Source organism: Setaria italica, chromosome IV, assembly GCF_000263155.2.
Source record: "Setaria italica strain Yugu1 chromosome IV, Setaria_italica_v2.0, whole genome shotgun sequence".
Lineage (NCBI taxonomy): Eukaryota > Viridiplantae > Streptophyta > Magnoliopsida > Poales > Poaceae > Setaria > Setaria italica.
In genome coordinates this window covers 15,264,567-15,275,427 of record NC_028453.1, presented here as the reverse complement: position 1 = coordinate 15,275,427, position 10,861 = coordinate 15,264,567, and the positions used below count along the sequence as shown (strand labels likewise).

The 10,861-nt window shown below is 39.5% G+C and overlaps 1 protein-coding gene across 3 annotated transcripts; it reads left to right on the top strand.

Moving 5' to 3' along the window:
- The first annotated feature begins 1,962 nt into the window (after positions 1-1,962).
- On the top strand, positions 1,963-9,932 carry LOC101774055. 3 transcript variants are annotated; one of them, XM_004965264.3, is made up of 8 exons: positions 1,985-2,609; positions 3,761-4,061; positions 5,354-6,711; positions 6,876-6,989; positions 7,350-7,501; positions 7,938-8,015; positions 9,248-9,389; positions 9,535-9,932. In XM_004965264.3, the coding sequence occupies exons 1-6, from the start codon at positions 2,280-2,282 to the stop codon at positions 7,975-7,977; spliced, it is 2,295 nt and encodes a 764-aa protein (XP_004965321.1). In that variant the 5' UTR covers positions 1,985-2,279; the 3' UTR covers positions 7,978-8,015; positions 9,248-9,389; positions 9,535-9,932. The 3 variants fall into 3 exon arrangements, with proteins under 3 accessions (XP_022681763.1, XP_004965321.1, XP_004965320.1); XM_004965263.4 differs by lacking the exon at positions 7,938-8,015 and having other exon boundaries at positions 1,990-2,609; XM_022826028.1 differs by lacking the exons at positions 7,938-8,015; positions 9,248-9,389; positions 9,535-9,932 and having other exon boundaries at positions 1,963-2,609; positions 6,848-6,989; positions 7,350-7,491.
- Positions 9,933-10,861: the final 929 nt, after the last annotated feature.

Genomic DNA, 10,861 nt, shown 5'->3' with positions numbered 1-10,861 from the left:
TGATCAAGTCAGCGGCTTCAGGAGAGCGTGCTACAAGAAGTACAAGACAAAAGAAGAAGCGATGGAAGCATTTTATGGTGCAAAATTTGAAGCAAAAGAGGTACCTACGACAGCTCAACCTAAGATCAAGAAGGCTTCTTGGGATTTTAAAGATGTCATGATGTTATTAAAGGTTTCAGTAATCTTAGTTTAAACTAAAATAATTGTAGTTTTAGTTTCTAAGCGTATGTAATGTTACACTTGTCGCAAACTGTGATTTCATCCAATGGACTAGTGGTGGTAACTTCACCCAATGCATTCAGGAGGTTACTGTAACATGGTGCATTCGCCCAACCAAACAAACTCAAGTTGCATCTCGTATTTGAATTCTACGTGCATTCATGCAACCAATCACTGTCTCCTTATGGCCAAGCAACCAAACAATGGGCCTTTACACCCGCAGGGCCTGGCTCCGGCCGGCCTGGCTCCCTAGTGCGAGCTAGGCTCGCTGGGGAAGAGAACCAATCATGCCTAAAATTGCTCCATAGAAGGAAATGAATATGAGGTCTGATTTCATCATGTTATTTCTTTGAGATTTGCAATGCACCTCTCTCACTCAACGAACGTTTACGTTCAAAATTCCTATAATAAGTTTCCTAAGAAACACCGCAATACATCCACACCCCTATGCTTCCTATAGCCAAGAAACCACGAAAAGAAAATTCATCATCCTATCGGACCTGTGTTGGATTCATTGTACATCTTTTTTCACTCACGAAGCTTGTTGTAGCTCACTGTGTCGTAGGAGGAGCGAGGCACATCCACCTGCCGTGAAGGACGAGGATTTACCCTATGTGACTATGCACGAGGTGCTTTCAATGGGTCGCCAATTTCTCTAGTGATGTGGAGGTTAAGGAATAAATAAAGAAAAAAATCTATTTTACTTCCCTCACCTATCTACTTTGTCCATTTAACCCCTTGAACAAAATTTTGGCTCACTTTACTTTCCTGAACTCATTTGGTCCAATCTACCGCTAATTAGATTTCTCTTTTTTGTTTCTTCTTGTATGCGTTGAATTTGGAGTTCAAATTTTGTGAGCATATACAAAATATGATGCCGTATGTTAGAAAATTATACTAAGAATTTTCATGGTTATTTTCATAGGTTAGGAATATTTAATACGAAGTTGATCTTAGATATACAAAACTATACGAAAAGTAATCATGAAAAAAATTTAATATATTTTTCTAACATACATCATCATGTTATAAGTCTGAAATTAAAATTCAATTTGTACACGAAGAAAAAAATCTAATTAGGAGTAGATTGGACCAAATGAAATTGTTTGGGGAGTAAGGTGAGTCTATATTTTACTTAAAGAGTTAAATGAATAAAGTAAATAAATGAGGGGAGTAAAATAGATTTTTTTCCGTAAAAGAAAGCGGAGAAGACATGGACGCGTTTGAGACCGTTGCTTCCCTCCGCGTTAGCGTCGTTCCTTTTGCGCTCCACACACCTCCATGTTAGGCAAACGATGATGTCAAATGATTATGTATGTTTAGATTTTAAATCACATAGCCAAAGTTTTGTATATTGATTTTAGAGACTAACTATTGTTTAAATTTTTTTTGCATTATCAACTTTGAAATTACATATCCCGAACTTCGTACATCATTGAGACCATGTATCCAAAACTGTATACATAGATTTAGAAAAAAAATAATCATTATAAAAATTATACATCTTCAACTTTCAAAACCATAACTGTATAGCTTTCTAAACCGTTCAAGACATGTATCCAAAACTTTATACCATATAATTTCAAGAACTTTGGAGTGTGTGTTTGATTTTGTTATACATCTCCATATAATTAAAATTTTGAAATTGAATACATCTTAGTTGGAAATTAAAATTTGAAATTGAATACATTCAGCATAAATCTTATTTGGAAGGTGTGTTTTGATTTTTTTTTCCACTTCCGTGGTTGAAACTTTCTGACAATTTTAACTTTTCGGGGGAGGTGTGAGATCCAACACCTGAGAGAAAGCGAAGCGTCCGTACTCTGTCCCCTCTCCTCCTCGCGCGCGTCGTCGTCGCTGGCTCGCTGCTGCCTTCGATCCCCTCACAAATTCCTACCGCCACCTCTATCGTCTCTTCCAAGCAGGCGTCACCCACACCGAACAAGCTTTCGAAACTCCCCGCCTCAGCTCCGGAACCTTCCAAAACCCCTCCTCGCTCCCCCGCTTCCCACTCCTTCACCTAGGGTTTCGCCTCCGCCTTCACCCAGCTCGCGCGCGCGATGGGGATCGGGCGGAAGCGGCGACGAGGGGGCGGGGAGCTGGGCCGGGTGGCGGAGATCGTGATGGTGATGGCGGCGGCCGGGGAGGCGCGGGGCGGGCGGGCCCCGACGGCGGCGGAGCGCGCGCTCGCGGCCGAGGCGCGGGGAGCGCTCGCCGCCGTAGTGGCGGGGGAGGTGGAGCTGCTGCGGCCCAGGGAGCTGTTCACGACAGAGGCGGTTCGCGCGCTCGTCCAGGACCTTGGGCTCACTCGGACCAGGGACCCCGCAGCCGTGGGATTCCGCCCGCGCAAGGCCTCCATCGCCGAGAGGGTCCTCCTCACCAAGCGCAAGGTTTGGCGCCGATGCCTCTTCTCTGATCATTTATTCAGCGCTCACTCCGTTCCCCTGCTGCACTGTGTATCCTTCTTGATTTGGGCCATGTTTAGTTACTTCCAACTCCCAACTTTGACACTATGCAAAAAGAAGATTCCCCATCACATCAAACTTGCGGTACATGCATGGAGTACTAAATGTAGATGAAATTAAAAACTAATTGCACAGTTTTGTTGTACTTTGCGAGACGAATCTTTTGAGCCTAATTAGTCAATATTTGGACAATAATTCACAAATACAAACGAAACGCTACAGTGTGCTACAGTGCTGTAACAGTAATTTGGCACCTCCCAAATTCCCCAACTAAACACGGCCTTGGGTAGTTATCCTCAGCTTGTGCATAGCCGACAAGATGAGTTAGTAAAAAACAAGTTTTTGTCTCGATAATGCTGTACAGTGAAGCAGTAAGTTGCTGCCGCACCACCAGGCCACCATTTATGTGCACGAGCAGCACACAGGGCCTTGATTCTGTTATTTAGCTTCACCTTCCGCCATATCTGATATGATGCGATGACTTGCAATAGCAGCTTGTTTTTATTATCTACATAATGGCTTGCCATATAGTGACACAGTATACAGTGACGGCTTGATGCCCCATGTGTAATATGCGGGGCCTTGTATCTGTGATGTACTAAAACCGAGAAATGGTTTCCTTTTCATTTATTATGCATTGTATATGCTAAACCAAGAATTGAGCAAGCCATGCACTGCAATTCACTGGCTGAAGGCTAGATATAGTATTTTGTATAAATATGTTATTACTATGACTTTGCACAATGTGAGCATAAAGAGTACAAAAGGAACCTTCTACAAAGCTTAGGTATACACGCATTGCCTGACAAAAAGGATAATGGAATAATGGAAAGCATGTTTTTTTCTTTATTTGCTAGTATTTTGAGTTTTTGGGTTCAATTTGATTCTCTTTTTTGTTATGATAGAGCTTTAAGTAAGGAAGTATATTCTCGCATTGCAGTAGTTCAAACATGCTAATGTGTCGTACATACTTTAATCTAGTTGAACTGCACCGCCATTAGCTCAGATTATGCAAAATAAGTTTTATTCATCTTTATTGATCTTTTACATTCTTTCCTTTTCTTTCCCATAAGTAGATGGAAGAAGTGAAGGAAGCTCTGGTCCCTTCACCAACTGTGCCTAAAATGACAGCCTCAAGTGCTAGAAAAGGATTCCAGCATGGAGCTTCTAAGATCACCACTGGAGTACCCAGGAATCTGTCAACCCCAATGACATCCCCAGTTATCTCAAAGCAGCCCATGCTAAATGCAACAGTAGCAGGAGCATCTTCTATAAAATCACCTGACATCCCTTCAGCTGTTTCACTGCCACCTATTGGCTCTGCAGATGTCGAAATGGAAATTGTTGTTAATGGTTCAAATTTCACACAAAACGGAGGTACTGACAAGCTTTTATATCCCACCACTATCCATGCTACAACAGATCTGCCATTAAGATCCCATGCTTAATGCTTATCTATGAGATGGCTCTTGGTCTAGATCTACTTGCAATTTGGTAAACATGACTAATTGTGAATGGATTTTATGTTTAAGGCAGAATTCATTCATAGAAACAAAATGTAAAATTCTGGCACACTACAAATTAACAAACTAAAGAAAAAGGCAATAGGAGTTTCACATTGAATTTATTTCTCTCTTTGGTTTTCTAGTTTAAACTTGAAGTATAAGGATGAGAGAATGCATGTATAATATCTTCTGAGATGTTGTTAGAACATTTTGTGTTGGTTGGGTGCTCCAAAAAAATGATTAACGATTGCATATATTTCATGTTTGTCACTTGATATACCCCCACAAAAATATGGTCGTGCACAAAAATAAATATGCTTCCTTGGAAGCTGTTATTGTTTTTATAGGAATAGTTTCTACCACTTGTATCTACGTTTTTTTAATTGTACATCACGACATCATGCAAATGGCATCTCATGTAACTCTGTGGTCTGTATGTTTCTCAATATTAAAATAAATTAGAAAATGCACATGCCATGTCAGGACAGGTGCCTTCTGTGTTGTATAAAAAGTACGACACTTTTAGTCTTAAACATAGTGAGAACAGGTAGTACAACTGTAGAAGTAACGTACTCCCTGCAGGGCATTATATTTACCCATGTTTATTGGCCTATAGAGATGTTATATCTTGCTTGCATGATTGGTTATTCAGAATCTATGCAGAAATCATACAACAGCTATGTTTTTTTACAACATACGCTAATCTCCGAATGGCGCCCAACGTTCATATTTTTAAATCAACACAACCCCTTCCTTGTATCCTCAACTTTAGTTTGATTACAGTACCATTGTGATTTGTTTTGAAAAGAAGCAAGCAGTTGTGCAATCTCTTACCCATTCTCTGAATATGAGGGAGGTTGAAGCAGATAAGTGGATCTGTGGAGGAAGATATGAATTTTTTTAGTTCACTTAAAAAAAAGTTTCACACATAGGCATTCCTGTTCATTTAACTTTGTATGCGACATATTCTTTTGAATCTGCTATACTACAGCAACAACAGCAAAGTTTTTGGGTCCCAAGCAAAGGTTGGGATAGGCTAGATACCCAACAAGAGCCACTAAACCAAGAGAATGAAAATGATAGTAATAAAATAAATTTGTAAGTGGTAGTAGTGAAGTATTTTGAATCTGCTGTATCTGAAATTTTTTTCTCTGTCATCTGTAGGTGCAGAAACTATTGAACAGTCAAATAAATCAGGTCATCACACTGCTAATAGTTCCAATCGAAGTTCCTTACAGAGTTCCAGTCAAGCAGAGAAATCTGTGGATGAAAAGGAGCCTGCTATTTGCCCTGGGACAGGAAGTGTTGTTATGGGATATCAAGCTCCAAAGGAGGAGCTCTCTGTTCAAAAACAAACAATCTTCTCCAATCACAAGGCAATAGCAAAAAACGTTGCACGGATTCTGCGCCAACCTGCTAATCACCCCAGCTGGAGTGTGCCTTCAACTGAGTATATGAATAAAAGACTGGACTGTCAGATATGTAAAGTTCCTATCATCAATACGGAAAGTTTGCTTGTTTGTGATGCCTGTGAGAGGGGTGCGCACGTAAAATGTCTTCAGTATTATGGGAATCAAGGTCTGCAAAAACCTGAGTGGTATTGTCCAACATGTGTGTTACATAGTAAGGGCAAGCCCCTCCCTCCAAAATATGGCAAGGTTTCAAGAACTATTGTTGTACCAAATACTTGTATGACTAATGGTGCACAGCCTTCTCAGGTAGCAGCAGAAAACCCAACTGAAAAAGATGGCAGAAGTGATAAAAATGTAGCAGCAAATGGAAGTGTTATCAATCAAAACACCAACAAAGTTGGCAGCACTGTGTGCAAAAGTGGTACATTGGCTTTAGATGCTACTGGTTCTAAATCACCTTCTGGTGCTGAACCTCGAAAAGAAGATGTTAAACATGATGAAACCTCATCTGTAGAAAAGGAAGGAAATGGCGTGCCTTCTGGTGGCATACATACAGAAACTGCAACATTATGCAATAAAGCTCAGAGTAGTGGAGCATCAACGTATAGTTCTGGCAATCTGTCAGGGGGCTTTCATATGTATATTGAGAGCAGTTCTGTGAGTCCAGTAAATTATTCCATCCTGCAGTCTACAGCACTTTCTGGCGTAAAGCATGCGGACCATTCTTCCATTGTTTCTTCTGTAGAGAATTGTCAGAGCACTAGAGCACCAACTGATGAATTATACCAAGCAGATGGAGTCACTAACAATGGGATAAGAAAGCCACATAAACACGAAACTATGGCAAATGATGCCATCTCAGATCATGACAATGCTCATCAGATGACTTTAAATGGACACCTTTGTTCTAAACCTGAAATTATAGGGGATCGTAATGCATATGAAGGTTCCAGCACAGCTAGTATTATTGATTGGGTTGGTGATGGCCTCAAATCTATTGACAACAAGACTTACTATAACTCTTGTAATATTGATGGTGTAATATACAATCTTCATGATCATATGTTGATTGCCTCTGAAGGTGGCAAGTTCGGTCCGTGTAAGCTGCAGGTATATTTCCTTTCTTATTGCTCCTAAATTGCATTGTATTTCACATCGTGATACTGAAAGGCTCTCCTTTCCCACTGAATTTACCAACCATTGTTAATAGTAGAGCGTGTGGTAATATATTCTATCTAAAACACAGGCGAGGTTACTAATTTCTTTCCTTACAGTCACTGTGGGAAGAGCATGACTCTGGTTCTAGGCTGGCTATGGTTAATCCCTACATATTTGGCTCCGACATACCAGGATCTATTAGCAAACCATGTATCGATGAAGAGGATGAGGTGAGCCAACAAACTATTATGATGACATTGCAAACCATGGTTGGAATGTTTACATTGGGTAATATAAGTATTATGGAATATTACATGTGTCAATACTTATTTTAGATGACATAAGTAACCTATATAATTAGTGTATGAATATGCAATGATTAAATCAACAAGGAACCAATCAAAGTATAGAGTTTTTATTCTTAGTACTACGAAAATCTTCTGCCAGTTATCTAGATGTGAGATTTCTCATACTTTTCTCTTGTGGTAGTATATTTATAAGCTTCACATGCAGGAGGATAGTTCCTGTTGTAATAGTTGATAAATGCTAATAACTTTCTTGATTTGCTTATTGATGTTGTCCTCTTGCAGGTATATGGTTCAAACAATGATAGAATTGTGTTAGTTTCTGCTATTCATGGCCCTTGTGAGGTACTACATGTTGACAAGTTTAGAGAGGAGACCAAGAGAAGATGTCAATTAGACAGTTCAGGTTGTGTGTTGCATCCAATTTTCTTCTGCAGGTCTGTTTCTTATTCTTTAAAATTTTCTTTTACCTTATTTAGTCAACATATGTATTTATTTGCAGAACTGGTTGCCCAACCTCCAACCACTTTGTTATTAATAAATGTAACCATTTATCTATGAAAAAAATCATGTGTATTACTAGGATGCTGCTTCTGGTTTGGATGTTGCTGTTGCTGGTATTAGGATTTTCTCCATGAATAGTATCACATCATATTGCAACCGCAGATATATGAATGGTGTTTGAAAACTCAACAAAGGGTATATCACTGCTAATTAATGCCTTAACCCAAATTTTTCTATGGTTGATTTTGTTTTATTCCTTCCTCTAGTACAGTACACTGACTTAATTTGTCTCTATCTTTCTTTCGCCTTTAAAGAAGAGTTGAATAATATCCAAACCTTAATTATGTGTTTTTTTTTGTAATGGGGGAGCATTGGGAGCTGCCAGTGGTACTTTTGCACAATGAGCTAGGGCTGGCTGAGAGTTCCTAGCTATCAGTATGTTAGCTGGTATAAGATCTTATCATACCTCTTCCTTAACAGCGTTATCTTTGTTTCTCGTTAATCTAAATATTATTAGTCAAGTATCTCGAGTCTTTTCTTCTTCCTCATCAACATGTCTCCCTATACCCTATGTGCATCCTGTTATCTAGTCGCAGTTCTAAGTTCAATTACTGCCATAGTGTTAGAGCCATACTATTTCGTAATGCCTCCTAGTGTCACTTAAGAGTCCTAGACTCTCTTGCAAAGCAGTCAACCTGCGCATCAACAAAACGAAAGCTTCACCGACCCTTTATTGGCAGAGATTGAGTGTTTCTGTTGGTGCTAGATCAATGCTGGCACCAATATTGTTTCCCATCTTGTTGCCACCCTTTGAATGGCTCCTATGCCAAAGACATTACCATTAGCATTGCCATTTTGCACGTTCCTTAATATGGAGTCACTTTTGGTGTCTTCTTGGTGCTACCATTGATATACTAGCATAACATCACATATTCACATATGCTTTGGTAGCTTCTGCTATCCAAAAAGAAACTAATCATTATGCCGCAGTGATCCTAGGCAGGGGCGGAGCTGGGCCGGCCCAGCGCCTATGGCTGCTCCATGGGCCAATCAAACTAGCTATACTGGGCCTCTTTTGCTATAGTGATTTACATATGGAGAAATTTGGCCCACGCCTAGGGCCATGGCCCTAGTGGCCCTAAGCCTTCCTCCGCCACTGATCCTAGGGATTTCATTGTTTCTGAATTATTTGTTTAACTAAAAAGAAACAATAACTATGCTGCAACAATCCAACAATTGTTGCTGTAATTATTAATTTTGGTTTGGCCCTACTTGCTTGATCAGATTGGCTCCATTAGGTGTTCATTGGCCATTAGTGGATGCCCAGTGGCATTATTCATAAGTTCGAGTAGCGAAGATGTTTATCTCAGAAGCACCCTTGTTGTTGCCCCTCCTCAGTCCTAAACTAGTTTTTTTTTTGGCCACAAATTTTGGTTCATAAATTTTAAAGTATTTGTTACTACATGTACATTTCCAACTTTTACTTTGGTGTTGACTATGGTTAGTTTGAATAAGCATTGACATTTTTCTTTATCGACACGGAATTTATATGCTTTTTGATGCAAAGGTTCTTCATTTATCCTTTATTCTCTCTCAACTTTTGGTAGTCATATTAATTACAAAAGTTCGCACCAGTACAATTAATTACCATAGTTGAAAAGCTTGACATTATTTTGCAGGTGGAACTATGATGATTCCACAAGCAGTTTCTATAAAGATTACAATGTTGACAATTAGATGGGTTCCTAGCATTCTTTTGTGTAAAGAATTATACGTCTAGCTGTTTTCCTAATGTCAAACGGAGGGAGAAGCTGATATCAGGTTTGTGATCCATCGCATTAATCTCAAACTTGAGCTCCCGAGTTAATCGCACATCAGATATGCAATCCTAGTGCTTCGATCCAAGCACCATTTCTACAATACGTGCCAATTGATAAGATGTTTTCCACTTCTGTTTCGCTCGCAGGCTATGTAAAGTTTGGAGGAAGAGTGCAGAGAAGAGGGGGTATTGGACCCTGTTATGCTGTACTGTATTATATCAATCCGTTGATGTTCCTTTTTAATGTACCATATAATATGTGCCTCTCCTCCTTCCTGTAATTAGGTTGGGCCTAGTTTGTATCTCAGGTTGGTTCACATGAGAAAACTATATCGTACAGGGGCGTTGTTGCTTGCTGACCAATCCGGCTGATTGGTACAGGGTAAGTTGTTTCTGGAAAACGCCGGTGAGTGTTGGACGAGATTCGCCTGGAGTTTTACTTTTGGCTCCTGGATTCACCTGTCTCCACTCTCCAGTCTCCATGTATAGTATCGAGTCAAATTCGCCATATTTGCAGGGCTAATGGAAAATTTGGTCATGGTCAATTATGTAGAGCGGTGGGTCCTCTGCGGCTGCGGTTCCAGGCTACAACGCTAGGTCTGTGTCGGCACTTTTCTTGTTTGGATCGAGGTATCGTCTAGAGGAGGATGAATAGATAAATTCTACAATTTATAAAACTTATTAAACCTAGCAGTTAGTGTTCCCTATGAGTTTAAACCCCTTAATGGGTTCACAAACCAAATCTGGAGATATGCTTTACACATCCAAGTAGATTGAAGTCAGAGGCACAAATAAATGTTTGAATTGAACAAGTGAGGTAAATTGAAAGTAGACGTGAGGATGATTTGTTTATCTGAAGTTCAGCCAGCTTGCCACTGCTCACCACAACCTTATGAGCTAACCGTGATGTCTAGCCGTTCTTATGAGCTAACCGTGATGTCTACCCGTATAGGAGGCTTCACTTTCAAAAATAACAAATAACAAATGCTTCACGAGCTGACTTAATGTCAACTATGTGCTCAAGCTATGCGATGTGCACAATCATTCTCTTAACTAGTGGCGGAAAATCTTATGCAATTCAATAAAACTATTTACAATTTGGTAAAACCATATTCTAATTTGGTAAACCACATGCACTAAATAATATGATAAGTCTTAAATTCAAATATTAAGCTAGAAACAATAACAAATCACAATATAGATAGTTCCAATGAAATACAAATAGTTCGAAAATATAGTATAAAAGAAACTTACAATATTACTTGTCTGCTTTGTTTACTCATCGCTTTTGAATGATACGAATATCTTGATTATATCTTCTTCATTCACTTGGAAGAAAATATCCCGCTCAATGAATGTGACTGGACAATCGTCCAAAACACTATCACCTAGCTTATTGCTTGACTTTGTTTTCACTTTAACCATTGCAGAAAATACCCTTTCAACACTTGTTGTTGCCACTGGTAAAAGCAAT